Here is a 24,131-nt window from a genome sequence, read left to right as displayed (position 1 = left end):
AAAACAAACTCTGTCTTGTAAAATCTCACCTTGGATCTGCTGACTGGATTATATATAGAAGTACCATTCCTTTTCCAGGGGAAATTTTACATATACATTTATATGAAATTCCTCCTTGAAGAAAGGTAGTTTTCTAAAAAAAAAAAAAAAAATCGTTCCAATGGTGTTTTTTAGATTATTTATTGACCATAATTGTGATGTGCTGCAGTGTACCAACTAAGGGATGAATTTTAATAATTTTCCCTTTGAGCCGTAGACATAGGCAAACCCCAAGGCATTCGTTGTAAAGCATGGTCCTTGGTACCAGGCTTTGTTTTCATCCTCCCTTCCAGTCTTGTTGGTTTGTGCCTATTTCTGGTTGTGACAGGTAAGTCCCTATAAGTGTATTTTTTTTCTAAAAATAGATTTGTTATTTATTATCCTTGCTTGATGCACTATTTTTGTTTATTAGCTGATTGTTTTCCTTCGATTTCTAAATTTTGCCATAATTGCTAAATCATAAATATAATTTTTTAAAAATCCACAATAGCACAATACAAATGGTTTTAATACTTCCTAGCTTAGCTGATAGTGTCATGTTCATCTAGTCACTAAGGATTCCATGAACAGAAGGTTTGGGTTTTTTTGTGTGTTTGGAATTTTTGGGGGGGCGGGAGTGGGGGCTTTTATTTCTACTCCTTAGTTTATAATTGTAAATCAGGAATCATTTCTCATGAATTATGTATTGATTCTAATCCCAGCCTGTTTTCTGAGCTAGTAAAGTGCAAATCATGCCTAAAGCATAATGTACACGGAAATATAAATATTTTCTCAGTGTTTGTTTCAAAATGTGTTTCCTTATTAAAGTGTGGAAAGGAAATACATATAAATGGAATGTTTCATTAGGAGCAGGGGTTTGCAAACTTTCTGTAAGGGGCCAGTAGGTAAATAGTTTTGACTTTGCAGGTCACAGGATGTTTGCCACAACCTTGTGACTCTGCTGTCTTAGCACAAAAGCAACTTGTAAACAACATGCACACTGACGAGTGTGGCTGTCTTCCAATCAAATTTCTTCACAAAAACAGGAAGTGGGGCCAGATTTGGCCAGTGGGCTATAGCTTCTTGACCCTTGATTTATAGCATAAGCTTCAAAGACAAATCAGTCTTCAAACCTTGCCTCTGTCACTACATTCTAGAAGCCACTGTTTCTTCTATTAAACAGAGATAGTCATAATTCCTACCTCGTATGGTTTTTGTGAGGATCCAATGAGCTAATATTTGTCACGTGCTTCAAACCACACCTGGCACATAGTAAGTGCTCAATGCAGAGTAACCAGCCTGCTTTTCTTGCTCTCATTACTAGTTGTTATTATTCGTGCATTTTTGAAGGCCACTGAGATGTGTGTTCCGTAGGACCTCAGTGGTTAGTCTTAAGAACGTGTCACGAGCCCACGAGCCTGAAGAGACCACTTCCCCAAACTCCCACTGCAGCTGTCCCCCCACCTTTCTACTCACCCTCACAAGCACTGGGTGGTCTCTGAGTTAAAAACATGTGATACACACAATTTTAGAGGGGCTCAAAGTGGCATCCATTTATGTACACAGTTCAGGGGACCAATGTGAGCAGAAAAGAGAATTTTTTACAGAGAAATGAATATATTCACAAAGTCGAGGGGTTTAGAGAAAATACCAAAAGTGGCTTTGTGACTTCAGGAACAGGACATTCAGTTAGGACTGGAAGTATTTTGCTGTTAGGAGCCCTGTACCTATGTATTAGCATCCTGAAGGATGTGATATTCAAAATAATTCTTGTACTAAAGTCAATGTTGCTTACACTGAAAACTCGAGAGCTAAGGCATTTTCCTGTGTGAGTGAAGAGGATGTGCTGTCCTGTGTGTATCACCTCTGACTCAAACAATAGATGGAAACTCCACCTTGTGTTTTCTGTCTTGCTGTCCTTTCTGCTCCCTTTTTAAAATCTATCTCTAAGCCTCAACTTGCAAATGGGAACTTGAAAGATAGTCTCAATTGAACCTGCAGAATCTTTTTTCCATTTCCCACAGAATTCCCCAGATGAATTTTATGCTTCCTCCCTCTCTTGCCTTTGGAAACTGCCTGCCATTGTTTCAACACTGTATGGATCCGTACAGTGAAGAAATGCATCTCTGAGAGCGAAGCTTCAAGAGCAGATCTTTATTAGTAACCTCCTTCTGACTTTTAAATGTGTACTGTTTCCACGTGGGAGATTAAAAAAAAAAACAAAAACACTTGGTGTGGGGCTTGAAAGAGCACTTGATTAGAATATTTCCCCCTCTTTTCCTGCCCTCATTGGCCAGTCAGGTAGAGCTAATTCTAATGCGTCTGTGTTCTTGATGTGCTCTTTTGCTTGTTTGATTCATGATATTGGGAAGGAGGAGGAGAAGAAAGATGGGCAGTGCCGGCCGTTGGGGCGCATTCACTTCGAACTCTGTGGAAGTTGAATTTAAAGGAACTTAATTGTCAGTGGTGCAGAAGCTTTAGACGTAGAGGCAATTCCTCTCCAAGCAGTAGCATCAGAAGTGCAATTAAGCTAAGTCAATAAAGGCGATTGAAGTGTTTAGCAATTTTTTTTTTTAATGCAGGGTATTTACTTCCTAAAACCGCTTAACTGCCTTTCCCTTGTGGTAACAACAGTCGTTGGCTCATATGACTTTCTTCCCATGATCCTTTGTCACAGGTCCTAGTGCCACCAATCTCATAATAGGCTCCATCGCTGGTGCCATCCTGGTAGCAGCTATTGTCCTTGGGGGCACAGGATGGGGATTTAAGTAAGCAACGGCGCATGTCTGCTTCTCAGTGGCTCTGGCACTTCTCTTTTCTGCTTACATAACCAAGTTTTGAGTTCCTGCTACAAGATTGCAAGGTTTAACAGTAAACTGCTACAAGTAACTATTTTTATTGAGAAATGGGTTAGGAAAGAAGAAACCTGGAACCTCAAATGTCATCTTCAGGCTAGTGGGAGAGCAGGAAATGTAGAAGTCTTTCACGTGCCCGAGCTTCAGGAGAACAAAGTAGAGGTTCTTCAGGAGAAGACACTCCAGCTTTTAGGAGCAAACATCCTGAGATAATGTTTTTTATACAGGATAATTGGGAAAAGAGATAGTTGGAAATAAGTGGCTATAAATCCTTTGTATCTGTTTAAAATTGGTTTATGTTCCACTGACATGTTGAGGTTTGCACAACCTAAGTAACTATTTGTTCATTATTTTTCACACATAACACATTATACGTAGCTTTGTGATTTGAAAAGCTTCATTATTTTATAAAAAATAGATTTAAAAAATTTTATTAATTCCCTAACTAGTTGAATTGGTTTCACATTGGAATTTGAGATCTGTGGCTTTGTGATACTTAAATATTTTCTAATTAACTGCAAATTAACTGGTATGTTTCCATAGTGACATTTTAGTTTGGACCTTGCATTGATCACTGAACTAAGTTTGTTCAAATATACATGGCAGATATTCACAAATCAACCTTAATTATGATCAAAATTTGTAAAGTAAAGCTAACTTATCAGGTTTACGTGTTTTCATAGCTCAGATTCATTGGATAATTAATTTTTATATCTTTTCATACTGTGGTGGCTTGATTATTATGATTTGTAGATAAGACTTCCTTTGACAAATACTCCCTGTGATAAATTAAGTTCCAACCAGATCTATAGAAACAAATTTAAGTGGGAAATAAGACCATTACCTAAATTCAAAGCCCACTTTGCCTCCATCTGGTTACTCAATAGAGGAAGTTTTTTACTTGGATTATCTGAATAATTGCATTCATTATGAACTTTATGCTATTTTACATTTTGAATCCCCAATTCAAAATATTGAAACCAGATAAAATGTTATTAGAAACTGATTATGAAGGAAAAACAAACCACATGATGATTTAAATACATTCAACATTTTCTGCTAATTTTGTTACCATATTAAGATTTAATGAGTAAGCCTACATATTGTTGAGTGGCTTCAACTTGGAAAGTTGTTATCAGACGGTACTTCCTTTCTACAGAGATATTTGTAACCTTGAACTTGTTTGCTGAAACAGTAGTTTTGGCATCATTATGTTTTCAAAAACACACACAAAATGGGCAACTCAAATTTGAATTTCTGACTGTGGTTTTAACAAACCATTGCCCGGATAATGAGTCACTCAGGGTACCTAACAACAACAACAACAGAAGACATATATATTGTTGTTGTTGTTGTTTGGTTTTGGCTGGCCTAATTCAAGCAAAAATTTTTCTTAATGCCATATTACTGTAAAAAAGTCATTGCGCATTATGGTAGTTCCATGATCTGTTATTATTTCATAACGCTCCCTTGAACTTTTTCATCAATATGCTTCAAGAAAAATAAATTTGGCTTGTGCACAAGCTTAAGCCTTCTTGGCATCAGGAAGCCTCCGTTTCAAGGCCTGGAAAACAGTCCTGTGCATCTTCTGCTATCCAGCCACACACAATGCCAAATTGTGACCATCTTGGCCTTTGGAGACAAGAGCACTGTTCTGTAGCAGGACCTCAAAACAGTGGCCTGGCCTAGTGCACAGCTTGAATTGCATGTTTCTTTGGGGAAAAATGGAAAAGCTTTTATCCCTGTGTATGTAAGTGGATTAGGCCCTGTGCAGATTATTTATATCTGAGAGACATGTCTAATCATCAGAAGAACAGAGAAAAGGAAGGGGAGATGGACACCTAGTGAGGTGAGAAACAGCCTCTGGTGACTGCTGAGTGGGGACTACTGTGTAGACATGCGTACTGCTGTGCTAAGCCAATGCCCCTTCCCATGCCCTGTGACCCTAACAGTTACGGCAGAGGAAGATGTTGTAGGGAAGCACATAATAATGTGAAGTATACTTATGGCCTAAAGCAAAGAAAAAAGCAAGCACAGAATAATTCTTGAATGTTAGGAGTTTAAACTTGGGGGATCCACTGCTCTTCGTGATGACTATTGGTTGTTCTCTGAGGATCTGAATTTGCTTTAGATTTTAAGAGTAGCCATGTGGTTCATATTAAACGTTAAATAACTACTTCTACTTTGCAAAAAAAGGCTTTGGATGCCCAATGATGCAGGTTAGGTTCCCCCTGACTTGGGCGGTTTTGGAGACTATTGGTCTAGAAGTTATTTGCTAATTGAACTGAAAGTCTCTGAGTTTTTCATTGAGTTCAATGTAAATACAAAAGAGGGTCATTTAGGATCAGAAGTAGAAAATAGTTTGTAAAAGAGATTGCTCTAAATACTGTCATTGGAAATCCTTCCTGGAACTGTGTTTTACTAGAAGAGAAAAGCAAAGCAAGTAGCAAAGTCGCCTGAGGATTTGGAGGGTCCATAACCTTTTAGGTTAAAGAAAAATTTACTAACTGCTCATGGGAAGTATTGCTTTTTCCTAAAGTCACATTTCTTGGGGTGGAACACTGCGAGTTATTTAAGTGTGGAAGAAGTGTCATACCATACATGACCCGTTCAAGTATAAATGAGCAAACAGCTATGCTCTGACCCCTGACAATGTCTGCCATTCTCCATAGATTTTTTTCTTAAGCCATATTTCCTCTGAAATAGGTGGTAAAAAGCATGAGTTTTTGTGAGTGTGCATGCGTGTGTGTGACTGTGTGCACCTTGTGAATAAGTGATAATGAAGTTTGGTCAAGATAATTGTGATAAAAAAACAATATAAGTCTAGATGACATCTTTCTAGCAGAATAACAGTCTGCAAGCTTTGCTTAATGCAAACAAGACTTCCATAAGCAATGTTGTAGAACTCCTGAGAAGAAAAAAAAATGCTTTATTTGGTAGGTTATTTCACTGAACATAGTCTGATACATGGGGTAATGTGTGGTAACCAGTTAATCCCATACTCCAGAAGTGGTTAGTTTATGGATTCCCAGTCTTTGGAGCATTAGTACTCTGAGAAATCCTGTGAAAAATGAAGACAGGTTCTTGGCACACTGATTTGTCCAACTTTTCCCCCCAAATCTTCATCTATTTACAAGCCCTCTCCATCACCTGCACACACAGAGTAAAGCTAGGGAGTGTGCTGCAGAGTATTGCAAGCCTTGGTCCTGGTTGACTCATGAAGACTCACAGCCTCTGTTCAGTTTTGAACAGTAATGCTGCTTGATTTGATTTTTAGGGCTGTTGCTTTACTAGACATTAGCAAAATCAAGTAGATGGAGGATCATTTTAGTAGCATCATCTCTAAATCTTAGGAAAGGTAACAAATACATGAAAAGAGGATTTCATGTTTCCATTTGAAAATGAACAGAATTGCGGGTCCCACCCTGGACGTGGTTTTTTTTTTTTTTATTGGACATTCCCTAAATGTGAATATAGGAATGAGATGGGAGCAATACAGTTATTTTACATGACTATGAAGTATGTGAACACCATAAGCGATGGTGGTCAGAAAGAGAAATTCTAGGTGATAATAGTTAAAGAACTTGAGGGTAACAGCGACATAGTTTGTTGACTGGATTGGGGGATGAGTCTTGAGCTCTTCCAGCCATGTTTCCATGCCTCAGACTATGGAGTCCTATCACCACGTCCCACTTTCCCACCACTTGTTCTCAACGTAATTCAGTGGCAGCAGTGGTCAGACGCTTGGCAGAGCTGCTCTTGACATTAAAAGCGTTACTTTAATAAGTCTGCATAGTAACCATGATTTCCTCTCTATGAGAAGTTACTTGGGTTGCAAGTTCTTACTGAGCCTGATTTTGACCATAAGCAATTCTGTTTGGCCTGCTGTGTTCCATTTCAGAGGACATGCTAAAGAAAAGGTACTCACATAAATGATATGTAAAGGATCATATCTGGGTTTATCACAAGGAAAGTTGCAATTTTGAATGTCAAGTTGGATGAAATTTGGAAGGAATTTAATATTGCTAATTATGTTTTCTCAAAAGAGTAAATGTCTTTGGTTTCTGATTTTTGTAGAATTCGGAAGTGGAATCAACTGTAGCTAGTGTTTCTATGAGGAAAACCAAGCTGCTGCTTATCTGAATTCCATGACCATATCCCAGTGGGAAACAGGAGCCTAATTCCCTTAAGTCCTGTAGCTCCTGGGTTAGGCACTTTCTCACTCAGACCTAGCAGGCTGGCCAGGAAGACCCAAGGTCAGCTCCCTGACTCAGCCCTCTAGGGAAGTGAACGCTGTCAAAGGTGGCCTAGGAGGGGTTGAGGGAGGGTGAGTGACGACTCACTGTGGAAAGAGAAGAAGGTGATAGCAGTGGGTAAATATATAGCCTTGAAAGAACTAAAGGCCTTATAAACCGGAGATGCCTGTTGTTACCTGAAGAGCTTTGTTTTAATTTTGTATAGATGTATATACATATAACATACATTGTACACAAAAGTATAGGTTTTTCAGACATAAAGATTTATGAAAACTGGGTCAATGCAAAGCTTATGGGTTATGCTAATATTGTATAATGATCCAGAAATACCTCACGGGTTATGATGAGAAAGTTCGTTGCCTTCCCAATTCTAGTGAGTGGAGGGAATTCACATGAAACACTAGTGGAAGGGAGGCAGCGAACATCTACCTGTGATAGTTGCGCTTTCACATTAAAATGGAAAGAAAAGATTTTTTTCCTGTAGAAAATTCAGGGCAGGCAGTCCTCAGTATATGGTGAGTTCTCACAAGTCACTGTGGTAGTTTTGCAGTTGATACGTGGGGAGCCCTCCCAGTCAGCCTGCCTCGGGAGGGTCCCTCTCTGTCCTTATCACAGGGCCCTGCCTTCCTTCTGCTGGGATGTCTGTGGAGGAAGTGTAGTGCCCTGTTGTTATTCAGAGTCCACTTTCCCGCAGAAATACAGGGTTCTACAGGGTGGCATGGCCTCCTGGTCTGGCCTGGGAATGCATTCACCCTGTAAAATAGATTTTCTTTAAAATAATGCAATCTAAACTTCCAACACTGACTTTGGAGCACAAGCTTTTGGACACTGGAGGTTGACTGTATTCCAGGCTGAAATGGAAAGTCCTATCTCCATTTAAAAATGGACTGGATTGCAGTTAAGACCTCGGACATGGCTATTTATCTGCCATTCCCTGAATTTGAATAAGGGAATTTAGATGTGAGCAATATAGTCATTTACATGCACAGCCCTAGCTGGCTCTATCTTTCCTCTATATTCGTTTTTAATTGAGGGAACATTAGTTTCGCATTTCTCTCCAGTTCCAGCAATAGATGGCTAAATTGGTTGGAGTCCCTGGTCCTTCAGGGTCATTTGGCAAGGTCAGGCAGTCCTTGTTTTTCGCCATCTGACTCACGAGGAGAGTTGTTTCATACACACTTACCCTTAAGGGCTGTGAGTGTGGGTAGTAGGCACAGGTGCTGTGCTCTGAAGCAAACGAACTCTGTGCCAGATGCATTATGGGAGATGTCCCCTTTGGATCCCAAAGCAGCCATAATGCCTGCTTTCAAAAGAGGGTGGTTGGAGGTGACAGGGGCTGGGGATAAAAGGAAGTAGCCCTGTTGCAAATAGTGTTTGCATCAGTGGATTATCTGCTAGGCCAACAAACCACAGGCTTAGGCCATTAATGAAGCCATTTTTAATGAAACCTTTTAAAAGAAAAGAGATTTTCTTTAAAGATTTATTTTTTTTTCAATTTTTGTTCTTTCAAAAGAGAAGTATCAATGTGGTCATCTTGGGAGAAATGAGAACTTTTGCGGGATGCCTTTATACATATTTTGAGCTTTGGTATTGTTTTTATTTTGAATTACATGGTGGAGGGGAGGAACACACTATAATTTTTTGGCACTTAGGGCTGAAAGGGTGTCCAGCCGGCCCTGAGTGGGCAGGGGAGAGAGGGATCTCGGGGACTCCTCGGGCTCCAGTCTTGCATGATGCCTGGTGGCAGCGTTGCACCCGCCCAGTGCGCAGACTAAATGCATGAGCCCCCTTGCTTGATGCCCCACATGAAGCCAGACCATGGGGAGGTTGCAACCAACTTCTGTTGTTGCCTTGTAATGTCTTGCTGGTTCTTTTCTTTTTCTCTTTCTCAACATAGGAACCACTTTTTAGGAGACTGGACACTGTGAGCAAGGCATTTTAACTTGCTTATTTCCACTAAGCTAAACTGCTGCATTTGCTTAACTAACCCGAGCCTGTGTCCATTCTCCTTGGAGTGTACCGTCTTACCGTGCACTCTGGTTTTCAACTTGTTAGATATGAAAAATGCTTGTTCCATGGTGGAGTAAGAGCTCACACATCAAGGCAGCAAGATAACTGGGTAGAACATAGCTCTTTGCCCTCATGGCGAAGGCCGATCCACTGATAAAGAACTCTCAAGTGGTGGAAGGAGGCAGCTAGGAGCCCTTCAGAGTTTTGCGGAGCTCCCCTAGTAGCCCCCTGGAATGTCGGAAGAACCCTTCCTGTCATGTTCGTCTGGTTAAAATTAGCCCATGTCCTTTACTTCCGAAATAAGAGACCAGTTGGACTGCGGAGGCTTTCAGGGATTTAAAATGCACAACTCGAAGCTTCTTTTGGTCTTTACAAATGGCTGTACTCTAGTGGAGATGTTGTAAAGACATTCAAACGTGTGAGCTGTTCTATACCTCCAGTTATTTTGGGAAGTCTGCCCCCGTGTGAGTTGATTACTTTGCTCTGGAACTAGTGTTGTTGTCATTATCATCACCCTCCTCTCATCATGATCTGATTAATAGTGTGGATTTTTCCCTCTCTGCCTGCATCTCTGGAAGAAATGTCAAGAAGAGGAGGTTCGATCCCACTCAGCAAGGCCCCATCTGAGTCCGTGGCAGCGGGTGAGCGGTGCCTCACACTGTTGGATTCTGGGTGAGACATACCCGCTGCACCCTTGCTGGAACTGTTAAGTCTGTAAGCAAGACCGCTGCGTGGTTAATGACCACAGGACTGAAGTTGGGGGACAGGGATGGGGTAAAAGGAAACTGTGCTTTGGGGAAATAATTTCAAAGAACCCCTCTCACCACCTGTCAAGAAAAGGGGATAAAAGACAATGTTATAAAAAGAACTATTTCAGAACCGTTTTTTTTTTTCTAACTAAAGGAAGAAGGAACAACAAAAAATTAAGTGCAATAAAAGAACCATTAAAAAATAGCAAATGATTTTTTTCCTTTCCTCAGCCTGCTGGCACATAATATCTTCTAAATGATTTGGCATGATTTTTTTTTTCTTTTCCTACCAATGACACACTCCAGTGGCATGAAGATCTAATTTTCAAAAGGGTAAAATCCGCATGGCATATCTGCAACAAGCAGCTAGCAAGCCAATCCACAGCAAAACCTGCAGCTGAATTCCCAAGGTGAAGATGGCCCAGGAACACGCGGAGGTTGCCTGGCCCTCACCCCCTCATCTATACCGGGCCACGAGAGACTCCACGGACCCCTGCTCTTGTTGAGTCCCTTTCCCCTCGTGTGTTTGCCTGGACCAAGCATCCTTTGGAAATGGGAGCTGGAATTTGAACAATGATGCTATTGTATAGTTCTTTTATAAATGTAAATATGGAAATAAGAGATTTTGACACATCATTTTCACTTGTCTGTACCGGAATATTTTTCTTGTAAAGGTTCTCTGTAGATTTGAGTTTATTGTTTGCTCCCCATCTTTTGGGTTCTTTTCACTGTTTTCTCTCTCTCTTCTCTGATAATGCATTGTTCAGTGATTTGGAGGCTTGCTTCAAAAAGACAGATGTAGCCACAGATGCAGGGAGTTTGGGCACAAAACAGGTGCAAGTTAACAAGGAAATGCTTGAACGAAATGAAATGCTTGAAACCAAAAATATGCAAAAGCGGGGCAGGGGGGACACAAACAACTAAATAACCCATATTAAAAACACAAAAATTATGTAAATGCAGATATATGTACTGACAAGTCTAACATTTTTTGATGTCATTATAAATGTATGTATATAATGTAAGAAAGTAGACACCCTCTCGTATGAATCACAAAAGTGCCAAGCTCATGATTTGCGTTTTTGGTTTTTGACAGTTTTCTTTCCCTGTCTTTAATGTGAAAGGAGGATAAACTTAAAGCCTTAAATTAAAAAATAACTTTTCAATGTTAAAAAACTGGGTGTGGGGGGGAAGTTAGGCTTTTCATTTTATTCACATCGATTATTGTCAATATCTCATTCATGCCTCATCTTCCCGCCTCGAGATACAGGTGGTGGAGCCCCAGCGGCAAGCTGCTAATGGACGCAGAAGCCGTGGCTGCTTTCCCGTGAGCGTGGCTCTCGTGGGCTTTACGTCTGTGTGTTGCATTTTCCACAAATCTTGTTGGGGGCCCGTAGTGTGTGACTGGTCTGTGGGATGTTCTGGATTGTGATGGGATTCTACTACTCACAAATTCGTGATCTAATTTTGCCTCCAGGCAGATGTGCAGATGTAATCTGGGTTCCCACGTCCCTCCGAGTTTCCTTCACCGGCACCGCTTTCTTCTTCCATTTAGGATCAAGATAGCTTCCGTTCAAGTGTTCAGTATATACATGAATAAAGAAATCTGGTCCTGACTTGGTTTTGAATGTAGAAACTTGTACGTGAGTCCTTCAGTCAGCACCCACTTAGAGATGAGCTTTCCTGAAGCCCCCACCCTGAGAACCTGCACTTCTCTAACGTCCCCTTTTCAGGAACGGGACACGCCATCCTACTGTTCACTTCATGACAACCAAATGAGTTGCTAGATTTGGCTTTCAGTCCCTTTCCAGCAAGATTCATGACACCAGTCTCACAGTTTTTGCGATAATGTGCTAAAAGTGTACTGCTTAAAACTGTGGGGTTTTTTCTCCCCCCCGGGTATATTTAATTGTGGCAGTATCACAGTCATAGAGCAGAAACCTTAATTTCAGTATGCTGAACTCACCTAACATCTTAATCCTGTTACTGCTCTCTGAGTACTAGGTGCTACCCAGGTCCGCAGTCTTTCTCTAGAACTAGCTGTATATTTATATTGTAACAACAGGGCTATCTACATGGTTTATCAGCCTTATTCTTGGCTTCATGAGACACAGGCTGTACCCCTCCACCTAGTGGCAACGGCCCTTTCAGCCCAGAGGAAACTCAGATTACTTGGCATCTCTTCCTGTCACTATATTGTCTTTGTTGCTAGATCCTACTCCCTGGCGAATTCCACCTGTTCCTGAGTGCACCACACACATTTCCCTGCTCTTCCGGAGGCACCACGGGTGACTTCACAGAACCAAAACCATGGTGGTTACAAAACAACTTAAATCTCCATTATTAACTTTCGAGCATTTCACAGACAACATTGTAAGTGTGCGATGTTACGTTTTAAATCAGACCACAGTGGTCCCCAAATATTATGTACATAATGGCAAATGTCGGTGTAACTGTTTGTTACACTGGCAGTCTCCTAGGTAACTGAACCTATGTTCCAATGTTAAATTATCTGTGTGTATATGTAAAATACACAAGCTTTAAGCTGCCTGTGTATGAAGATGAAAGATAATGCACCCATACCAACCGTAAACAATGGATTATAATTATTTTTGGTGGTACTCGGTTATGTCTTTCTGAACTCTTTGCTGTCTTTTCTCTTGCACATGCCGTTCGTTTGCTGATTTTTGTGGTGAGAGTAGTCCTTTTTATTAATTTGAGCTCAAAGCATAAGCGTATTGCCGTCTCACTGTTACCCAACAAGAGTTAGTGTTAAGTGGTGACAAGTTCCCATTTCATCTGCTCTTCTTTGCTGCATTAATTAATGACACCTGGATGAGGAGGTGTGCGCTAACTTCGTTGCTCACCTGGGATACTGCATGAGCCCACTGAATTAGTGCTACTCCTATTAGATAAATGAGCAGTACACATAGGTGCATGTTATGAAACATGAATCACATAGAGCTGTGGAGTTTTACCAAGTAGTATGTTTTTTGTTTTCGTTTTTGTTTTTACTATGCAAAGATGGGAAATGCACAAACTTCTCAAAGACTCCAGTGTCTGAAGAACTTTACAAACAATACTTGAACCTTTCTTTCAAGTCATCCCATCATATTTTATAGTCATTGTTGCTTCCATTGTTAATTTTCATTTTTAAATGGTTTGTAATTTTTTAAGTGTACAACCTGAAGTTTTGTTTGAAGTTAATAAATTCATTCATAATTTCGTTGGCTGCCTGTGAATGGAGATTCAGTAGTCATTGTATGCATCTTTTGGTCAAGTGTGTATTAAAATCTTTGTTAATGTAGACTGTGGTAGCTTTATACTTTGATCAATTTTCTTAGGCCCCCTTTTTTGTGTTATCTTGTGTTGAATCAATGGCCATGTGCCCGATGTCAGGAGTCTTAGCACTGGCTTCTCAATCAAAGGCTCACGGAAAATTTAAGCAGTCAATGGAGCAAAATAAAATCTCTGATTCATGAGAAACCTATTCCTGATTAGAATTCAGTTTCATTAGATTTGTTGGAAATGCTCTGCCTCTTATAAATCAGGGGGAAAAAACCCACCTTAGGATCATACCATTTTCAGTTTTTTTTTCTTTAGTGTCTCTCTTCTGCATCTAAAGGGGATGGCTAGTAATAAGATCCACACTTTTGACCTGGTACCAAATTTACAATCAAGCTATAAAGAAAATAGAAATATTTGGTTATACAAATCGTTTTATCAAAAACATTCGAAGGAAGGAGTTTCCTCACACCTCATATGGGATTGGTCACCAAATGATACTCCTTCTTTACAAATGTCTTTCGGTCTGTCTCCTCCATCCTTGGTTTGGCCTCAGCAGACACAGGTAACTCACGTACATCTAGCACGCTGACATGCAAAGAGGTTGATCTGAACACATCGTTCTTCTGCTGGAAGTTCACAGGGGCTCTTCATCTCCTCTAGGATGAAGTTCAAACTTAATAGTGTGGCTGAAACTTCTCCCTGCCTTTCATAGTGTCACCCTTGCTTATTTTTCCAGCCATCACCAGCTTATCTTCTCAGTCCCCTTAAGATTCCCCTCCAAGAGCCTCTTCTATCCAAGCTGAATAATCTTACGGAAATTTTATGTCCATTCACCATAATTCATTTGTTTCTATGTCATTTCTTGTAATAAAAGAAATACAGAAACACTTTAAAATAACAGAAATATCATACTTTAAACCAGAAAGCACGTAAGAGTATCATTTAAGTTTGACTTTAAAAGAATTATCTGATTTTTTTGATGCGTTTTCCTTTAAGTCATTCTGTTTTTGAGGTTGACATTGAACTGATTTCTCCCCCATGCTCCCTTGGATACTGACTGAGAAAGGTGGTCTGAAACCAGAAACTCCCTAGACACAGAACAGCAGCCCTACAGTTAAAACTTGGATGTGAATAATTAAGTAGATAATCCATATGCTCACAATGGAATTCTTTTTTTTTTAAAGATTTTATTTATTTGAGAGCGCACGAGCAGGGGGAGGGGCTGCGGGAGGGGAGTGGGAGAGGGAGGTGCAGGGGCAGATTCTCCACTGAGCAGGGACCCCCCCCACCTGGGGCTGGATCCCAGGACCCCGGGGTCATCACCTGAGCGGAAGGCAGACGCTTAACTGACTGAGCCACCCAGGTGCCCCTCACAATGGAATTCTTAAGTCACTTTTGGAATTTAAGATAGGCACCCTTTTGGTTAATGTGCAAGGGTTAGGGACTTCCATTTATCAATTTACTCATTTAACAAATATTTATTAAGCCCCTATGCCAGGAACTCCTAGTGGAAATTGAAGGAACGGGGGGAAATCCTTGGTCTAAAGTTGCCCACAATTTAGCAGAGAGATACATGATCAGCATGACAGACAACATCATGAATGGGAGAGATGAGAACTCATGTGGGGCAGGTGGGAGAGGGACGCATGAAGGCTTCCTGAAAGAAGTGAGTTTTGAACTATCTGGAGAGATGACAAGAGTTCACTAGTCTAAGAAAGTGGGAAGCACACTCAAGGCACAGGAAGCAATGTTCCAAGACCCAGGAAGAGCTGCTCAGACCCTCGGTTAAGGAATGCTAAGTGTCCATGTTTCCTCCCATTCTTTCTCCCTCCCTCTTTCCTTCCTTCTTTTCCTCCTACCTTTCACAAACGATCTATAAAAATCCTACAGTGTTGTGCCAGGTCACAGGGACGCAAGGATGAGCTCTCAAATCTTGGAAATAAGATGCATCATAAGTATCCTAGTGGACATAGTATTAGGTATTTCAGAAGAAGAGAGGAGGGTGACTATTGCTGCCCTTGAGATCAAAAAGGGCTTCACAGGGGAGGTGGCATTTGAGAAAAAAAAATCTGTGCCACTGGACCTAATTGCCGTGATAACTAATTGTAAGGTTAACCAGGACTTATTTTGGTTGGTGGAAGTCCACTCATAAATACCTTGAAGAAGAACAACCTGTAACGTTGAGTCTAACTTTCAGATATCTGAATTCTTCTAGATTGTGTGGAGATGATTATTATCAGATTCTCTGCCAGAACCTTGTATTCGTTAAATATTTTCCTGTGGATGTGCTCATCATGGTTCAGTCTTAAATGTTTGGGGCTGTCAGTAATGACAACGAGGGCTTTTTCACCTGACCTGTAAACTTCTAATATTTTCTTTGCATAAAGATCCCTGGCTTAATTTCAGTCTGGAGTGAAGGGGTGAATAAAAACCACAAATGCTTTTAAAGCATCATTTAGTGGGTCCTTTGATTAATGAAGGGTCAAAATCATTTTCCACCTGCAATTGCACTTCCGGTCCACTAAAGTTGATGTTTATCTGTTTTTTCTGCCTTGGAGAGAAGGTTACCATTCCTTGAGCTTTTCTGAAACCTGTCAGCAGGTCTGGCTCCTTGACTAGAACAAGTTCTTGGCCACAGTCGTGACTTCTGGAGAGAAAGCAAATGCCATGATCCCTCATTAACCGAAAATAATTGTCCTGCTGGGATCTGCTGATGCTCCTTTGCCGGCTAATTGCGTGCACACATACACACTGGCCCTGGTGTGGCTGCAAAGACTGCACTTGTGACCCCACAGAGTCTACCCTTATGAAAACATTTATCTGACTGTGATGCTCATTGAAAGCCAAATTAGCTGAGTCAATCCATCGGTCCTACAAAAACAAGGCAAAACAAAGCAAGGCAAAATAAAACAAAACAGAACAAAAATCTTCGTCCTGAACGATCAGGAGTATGTCAAGGGTTCTTCAGATCTCTTTGGAGCTTGAAATAGCTTCCAGTCTTCAGGGGGTAAATGAGCTTGCAGCAGAGCTCCCAGCTTCTTCAGGCCCAGGCCTCAAGGTGAAGACACAAGAAGGTAACTTGGATTGTAAATAACATCAGAGACGCCTCTAGTCTGCAGCAACAGACATGGCATTATGGGGCCATTGCAAATCCCACAGAGATAGCAAATGGACTGTATGCAGTAGGTTTTCCTATGGAGGTGAAAGGGCCATAAAACAAGGGTGGCAAATTACCCAAATGAGCAGAACGGTGCAGTCTAGGAGACCAGAGTGGGTGGGGAAAGTGAGCTGGACTGGAGAGCACAGGCCCTGTCTCTCCTCAGCTCCAGCCAGTTGTCACCAGGTGGAAAATTGGTTCCTTATTGCCCTTTCCATTTATTTTTCCAGAGGAGCAAGAAATCCAGATTTGTAAACAAAATTGCCTATTTTTTACATAGTGCAGCCAATTCATATTTTAAAAACACTGAGTGGATCAAGGTGGTGCAGACAGAACCTGTCTTCGTGTAGGATTGAGCCTGTTAGCCCCTAGTATGTACTTTCTCCCTACATTAGTGAGACATTCTCACATGTGGCCTCCTGAAATCTTCTGATCGCTCCAGTGAGTACCCAGACATGGCCTTGCTCCCAATCAGGGCTGCAGGTTGTCAAGCGGAGAATCAGGCAGGTGTTCACATGAGTTGCCACTTACAATGGTGACTTAACTGTTGTTTTGTGTGGATGAGGCAAGCCACAGAAAGCAGCCTGCCCAGAGGTACTTCCTTTGGATGGTGTTTTGTGTGCTAAGCTTATTCAGATGTGCTCGTTGGGGAGCGATGAACTAATAATGCACTGGCAAATAGGCTTTGTCTCAATGATCACTAAGGCAGCTCAGTGGCTGCCTGGATCCTAAGCCATGTCTGCCATCTGTTAGAGCGATGTGGTTGATTATGAATGTCTGCTACCTGGCAACCAGAAGTAGCCCGCTAGATCCATACAAATCTTAAGACAGTGTTTCTTTCAGTTTTTGACTTTCGAAACCAATTGGATATAGGGGTGAATCAGCCAGTTGAGCTAATTCAGAGGTCCTATGTAATTTTCTGGATCCAGGGAAAAATAAGAAAATGATTTTTAAGAGGATTTTTAAAAAGATTTTTATTTATTTGAAAGAGAGAAAGAGAGATGGAAGGAGGGAGGGAGAGAGGGAGAGAGCCCTAGCAGAGGGGAGGGGCAGAGGGAGAGGGAGAAGCAGACTCTCTGCTGAGCAGGGAGCCCTATTCGGGGCCTATCCCAGGACCCTGGCATCATGACCTGAGCCGAAGGCAGACGCCTAACTGAACCACTGAGGTGTCCCAAGAAAAAGATTTTTGAGCAAAGAAATGCAGAAGCTGAAAAATTCAGCAGGAAGGAACAACTTAAATTTTTTTCTGATTAATTATGAAAATCTACATGTCTAGTGCAGAAAAACTGAGAAACAAACAAAAATTTAGAGAAAATTTAAATAGTCTTAATCTAATCAGCAAGATAAAACCTCCATCAAATATTCTGTTAATTTCTTGACTCTTCCTTTTGTTTTCTCTCACCGCTACAGAATCAGCCCACAAAGATGGGCAGCAAGTGGGTCTCTCTGAGGATATGTGTTTTCGTTCTCCCGCTCGTGTGCATGCGTGCATGTGTGCGCGTGTGCGCACGCACGCACACGCGCACACCTGCTAGTACCATGTTCTGTGTTCTACTGGCTCCAGAAACAGATGAGACAGTCAGATCATTAGGGCAAAGTAATACTTCTAATCTCTTAGCCTTGGCTCAGGCTGTTTCTTCTGCTGAGAAGACTTCTCCTTCCTCTCCTGCAGCCCCAGTCAAATTCCTATGCATCCCCATGTGTCGCCTCAAATGTTACCTTCTTCATGAAGTCTTTCCTGGTCCTTCCACTGCTTTCTAGGTATGCACAGAGATGGGGGCTCCAGTTAGTGGTGGAGCTGGAATGAAACTCCAGGTACTTTACACTTCGGAGTCCACGGTCTAGCCACTAGTCCTTTTATTGCCCCTCTTTTATCGCCATTTTTCAGTTAAAAAAAAACCCTTTCAATGTTGAAGAAGTTAAACACCTTCCTTAAGATCATCATTTCAATAAGTGGCAAGGCCAGACTCAGGACACAGGCCGTCCAATTCTGGATCTTTTCTTGAACCCAGGAGAGCATGGAATATAGCACCTGTAACCCAAGAAAAGGAGCAGGAGGGTGTTAACAGTAGGTCCCCAGAGAGAATCACTTGCTGCCTACCTCCGTGGGCTGGGTCAACCAGGACAGCTCCTGGAACCACTACTTGCTGCCAGCGCTGGGAGACAGGGAATGTCCCAGTTCAGAGAACCTGTGTGGTAAAATCTTCCCTTTCTAAATGTAAATGTTAGTCTCTTGCTAGAACTAGAGAGAGGGATAGCGGGACTGAAGGAAGAGCCTGAAAACGGATTCCTATGGCACTCCACCTAAGAGGGAACATGTAAACCAGCTCGAAGAATGTGTAGGGCGTTGAGTGAAAAAAGAAATGGGATTTTTGTTGTTGTTACCTCTGACAAGTGAAAGAGTTTTCTGTTACAAAACTGGTGAGTGAAAGATTACAGGAATGCCATGTTCAATTCCGTATGAAAAAGAACTCCACTGAGTCAATGAGTACTGTGAACATCTACTAATGAAAGACCTTTGGCTAATTTTGGTGGATTGGGAATTCTGATGTCCAGATGTTGCTCTGCAGGATAGCGGAGTTTAGTAGAGGAGCTGAGAACTAGGGAAAGAATGACGATTTATGATGGAAAGTGTCACACTAGGTAAAGGAAATACAGCTAAACTATGGAAGATCAGCAGAGGAAAATGCTACTTCCTGCTACTGAGGTGAAGGAAGGAGATCCACGAACTTCTCGGGGTAAGGTAGCATTTGAACTGGTATCGAAAAATTGGTGCACTATGGACATAGGGAAATGGGGAGGAAAGTGTTCCAGCTTGAACTAGATAGGATGTACAAGTTCAGCGAAAATAACAAAGACCAAAAATACCAGTGGCTTAAACAAGATGGGAGTTGTTTTTGTTTTTTTTTTTCTTCCATGGCGGTCCAGAGCTGGTAATGGTGACTCCACACACCCGCCATCTTCCTGCCGAGCCATCCTTTGTACATAGCTTCCGTCCCATGGAACAAGTGCTCGGTGCCAGTGTCCACCACCCTGTCTGCCTTCCAGGAGCAGGAAGGAAGAAGGAAACATGGAGGGACTACCAGTTCCTCTGGATACCAACTCGGCAGTTGCGTGTATTGCTTTTCATCACAGGCACTGGTTAGAACTTAGTCACATAGCCACACCTCGTTACAAAGGAGACTGGCGAATGTAATGGGTGGGGCAGATTATTACTGAAGAAACAGGTTAGAGGGGAACATTGAGAGACAGCTAGCAGTTTGCCGCGGAGCTTATAGGAAAGTGACCGTGGGGAATCGTGAGGATGGATGAGGACCCCTGGGTGGGTGCGTGATGTGCTGCTCAGATCCACTTTGAGGAATAAAGGGAGTAGAAAGGATTTATTCCTTTATCTTCTGGCAGTGCCACAAGAAGATGGGCATCAGCTGTTGGCCATTTTGGGGTTTGCCCTGACTGAAGAAAACTGCCCTTGCTGAGGTGGGCCACATCCAGTGGTGGATCAGTGTGGGCTTATCAAGGCCCAGGCCTCTGGCCCTGACCCAGGACAGCTCTCAGGGCCAGACCAGCTCCAAAACCTCCTCCTTCCTCCACTGGGCCTGTGAGGAAACTCGTCTCCTTCTGCCCAATCCTACTTCCTTCCCTCTCTAGTAAATAGCTTCTCCCTACTCTCTGCCTCAGAGTCTGCATCCCAGAGAACCCCATCTGTAACGCTGGCCACGCAGCTTGGTTTTATTAGAGCACAGGGTATAAAGAAGAAAGGAAGGAAGTGAGGAATGACCTATAGCTTTGGGTAAAGTTGTCAATTACAAACTGTGGTGTGTGGACTTGATTCTTAGGCAACTGCAGGAAGCAGGTTTCTGAGGATCAGAGTAATGGAAGCTATCTGGCAGTAGGATATAAGATGGAGTGTGGGGCGGAGAGCCAGGAGGTAGTATCCAAACCAGTTAGGATGCCAGGCCCATACCACAGATCCGGGATAAGGAGGAATTGAAATAGGGCTCTTGCAAGGCAAAAAGGAGTAGAAGGAACAGATCACACAGGTGGGGTCAATAGAAGTGTGGAGCTGGTTGTGGGAAGCAAGAGAGAGGGAAGGGTAAAAGATGAAGGCCAGGTTTGATACCTAGTAGTTGGGACGATGGGGACAGTGTGGAGGAGATCCTGATTTAGGGGGCAAAGATGTATTCCATTTTAGATCTGTTGGATTCGAGGGGCTTGATAGAAATCAGGTGAAGATGTCCAGCGTGTTACTGAAATGAAGATATAGAACACCTTGGAAGGGTTAGGATGGAAATATTTGCTTGAGAACCATCTTTGGATGTAATAATTTAAGCCATATAACGAGAGGCAAATTCTCGAAGTGGTACCACAGAAAGGGAAAGGGAGAGAATGGGGGGGACAAAGAGCTGATGAGACTGGGTGAAAATAGGGAATAAATGTAGCAGAGGAAGAATATTACTTCCATGAGATTGGCACTATGTGCTCAAAGATTCTACTGGCAGCAGAACTGAATTCGGTTGGTCCCAAGACAGAACTTAGCAAGCAAGGGTGAATCCAGTCTTCCTGCTGTGGCCATGATTCCAACTGATATGAAATCAATAATGGCTTCCCATAAAGGGCAACATTCAACTTCCTCAAATCCTGGGAGCTTCACTAGGTTATATTTCAATATATTTAAAATCCCTCACTAGGATATATTTAAACTGGGATGTCCAAACTTGAAGGAACTTTTGACAATACCACCGTGTAGCAAAAGAATGGATTTTAAAAAAATCCTTTTACTTCCATTACTGTAACCGTATTTATACTTTCTTTAGTCCAAGTGGAAATTATGAACATTTGGTTTTTCAGGAACAAGAGATGAGAATGACACTCCCCTACTTATTAGAAGCCATATATTGATTTATCAGCAGAGTAGTTGTTTATTAATAATACCATGATGGCTTTCCGTAGAAAAGTATTACTCCTGGGCCACAATGATTTAAGTGCAGATGAGTGGTATAAGGTAGAACACAACAAAGGTGGTAATTGTTCTTGAGTCTTCAAATTACATTCTCAGTACCGCACAAAGGAGAGGTAAGATGCTTAAGACATTTCACCAGGCATTTTGAGAAATGCGATTTGAACAAAAGAAATAAAAGAAGCTGATCCAAATAGGAAGTCATGGTTACAGGTAATCAAAATGGCTCTGTATTTCATCCAGTTCTCAGAAAGTTGTATAACCTCTCTTTTCCTGGTGATGTATTGCCCAGAGCCACATTTCATTAGCTATGGTTAGAAATGAAGAAATAAATTTTTCTTTATTAAAGTTAAAAAACTCTGAGAAGGCCTTGTACTCAAATACTTATATGAGACCAAACACTCAGATGAAAGAAGGAAAATGTAGTCAATTCAGTCCATTTTGGCTTTGTTCTCAGGATATAGATACCGAGTAGGTAGCTGTCCATATAAAATAAAAAGCCTTTTGCTTTTTACAGATGAATGAATTACAGAAGAATGTCCCTGGAAGAAGTCCTTTGACTATCAAAGTTTGTACAATTTCCAGTTAGTTACCCGGAAAGGCAAACAATTCATATATCCACATTTCACATATCACTTATATTGATGGACTATTACAAATATTTTATAACATAGATCATCTCTTTGTTTGGCTGACTTTCCCTTTGTTTGGCTCTAACATAGATCATCTCTTTGTTTGGCAAAACCTTATTTTGAAGGTTAGTTAAATAGCTCTGTTATTAGTTTGGTTGGAACACTTTGTGTATATTTACAAGAGGAAGATAAATTTTGAATTCCTTGCACAAAAAGTGATCGATATCTAAAATTGAGTTCCTTGCACAAAAATGTGATTGACAGCTAAAAATAATGTCGACATCTTGCTTTTGAAACGAGATATTTTTTTTCCCATCACAGAAAAATTAAAGTCTGGAAGCACCCCTAACAGAAAGTCCCAACCCCTCCTACTACTCTTCTCCCCCGTCTAGATTTTATGAGAGCCTGAGAATGTCTCCACCTCCCTATTCAGTGTGAGAGAGGCTATTATATAGGATGTGTTATGGGGTTAACCCTTGTCCTGGGAACCATTTTAGAAAAAGGGAGACGTGTAGTGTCAGCACTCTGTTGGGATCATGGTTCTGGACAGAGTATGGTTGAACTATGGTGATTTAGAAATGAGGTGGGCCATATTTGTAAGTAAGACTTTTCAAAAATGGCCAGAGAGACAGGGCATGAGTCTATTAGCAGATGAGCATGGCTTTAACTTTATTTTGTTTGTTGTTTTGATTTCCCCTCTATTTTACTGTTTTTTATGTCTGAAACATTTACATCTGAGGCAGGTAAAGAAATGGTTCAATGGGTTGTTTTTTTTTTTTTTTAAGAGAGGGGAGGGGCAGAGGGAGAAGGAGAGAGAGAATCTGGCTCCACACCCAGCACATACCCCAATGTGGGGCTCAATCTCACAACCCTGAGATCATGACCTGAGCCAAAATCAAGAGGCAGCCACTTAACTAACTGAGCCACCCAGGCACCCTGGTTCAATAGTCTTTACGACCAGCAGCTCACCAGAGTGTTTCAAAAACTGCCAGGCATTTGATGAAATGTTTAAAACAAATGCTTCTGGTATGTGGATTGTTGCCTGACATCTTTCTGGTCTTGACATGGATCAATGCAATGGTTGTATAATAGATCTTCTGGAAAATTCTATCACTCTTGTTACCTTGTGAGCAAGAGGTGTTGAATTAAAAGCTCGAGAAATTTGTTCCAATATCAGAATTTTCAGCTGGGGATGACAAGTTATGTTAGATATCAAAAGTAGATGTCATGTTTGATAGCAGAGGTGGTCAGTTTTCTGATAGCAACTCTGGATCAGGTTTACAAGTTGAAAACAATCACAAACATATGCACAAGAATTGGTAAACTTCTCACTAAGATTTAATTGATGCCTTGGCTGATGTCACACCTTTGTTAGAGTCTAGAAGTTTTCTGCAAGGGTACTAATTCAAAACCATGTATTAATGGGTGTCCCAAGGTGTCAGGTATTCATCTGAATAGGGAATCCCAAGATGGGGTGGGTGTATGTATACATATACACACATATAAACAAACACCTATATATACATATATCTATTTGAATATGTAACATGCTTTTCCAAATCTGTGCCTATATAAATTATGCACAAATTTAAATTCCCTTAGAATATAACCCTTAGATATGTCAGAAGCATGGGGCCTGTTAAAAGAAATTTACTTTTCTTCAGGAACTGCCGGTCATTACGGAAGGGGTAGTTCTCCTATCATGTGGAAGGTTTTCAAGGATGAGGTAGGGGAAGGGTTAAACAGAAGCCTGATTGCAGAGTGGCTGACTGATAGAGGCATGTGCTCTCCACATATCTTGGTAGGTTTAAGTAGTTTCACATGTGTATGCCTAATGACACTTGAATTTGGTTGATACTAGTCAATTTTACAAGCATAAGGGGCTGTGATTTTGTTGTAATGAGTACTAACGCAATCTCAAAGCTTCCATGGATTGAAGACCTAAAAAAGTTAGAGGACTGAAGTCAATTGTGCATTAAAGCCATGTTTTTCTTCTCAGTCTCTATTATAATACGTGATTTCATTTCCTTCATTTCACTCTTGTTCTTAAATTATCTTGTTTATGTGTTTACTTAAATATTGTTAGTGTTTTCCAGTAGAATGGAATTTCCACAAAAGCAAAGATTCTGCTTATCCTATTCATTGATATATATATCTCCCATGTCCATAACAGTGAATGGCAGTGTGTATGTGTGTGTGTGTGTGTGTG

General features: G+C 41.3%; 1 protein-coding gene across 3 annotated transcripts in view; it reads left to right on the top strand.

The window, feature by feature from the left end:
* ADAM23 (ADAM metallopeptidase domain 23) overlaps nt 1-13,351 on the top strand; it is a 168,890-nt gene extending 155,539 nt beyond the window's left edge. The window contains exons 25-26 of one of the 3 annotated variants that reach the window (XM_025887212.2): nt 2,696-2,786; nt 9,718-13,351. In XM_025887212.2, coding sequence (XP_025742997.1) covers nt 2,696-2,786; nt 9,718-9,766 — 140 coding nt within the window. In that variant the 3' untranslated portion in view covers nt 9,767-13,351. Of the gene's footprint in view, nt 1-2,695; nt 2,787-9,681 lie in introns of all 3 variants that reach the window. The other 2 variants (XM_073879568.1, XM_073879565.1) reach the window with 2 other exon arrangements.
* The last annotated feature ends 10,780 nt before the right edge of the window (nt 13,352-24,131 follow it).

Source organism: Callorhinus ursinus, unplaced genomic scaffold (genome assembly GCF_003265705.2).
Source record: "Callorhinus ursinus isolate GAN/ISIS: 27379988/994484 unplaced genomic scaffold, GSC_fseal_2.0 scaffold2, whole genome shotgun sequence".
Lineage (NCBI taxonomy): Eukaryota > Metazoa > Chordata > Mammalia > Carnivora > Otariidae > Callorhinus > Callorhinus ursinus.
The sequence above is the reverse complement of the archived record's forward strand: the minus strand, read 5'-3'. Positions and strand labels throughout refer to the sequence as shown.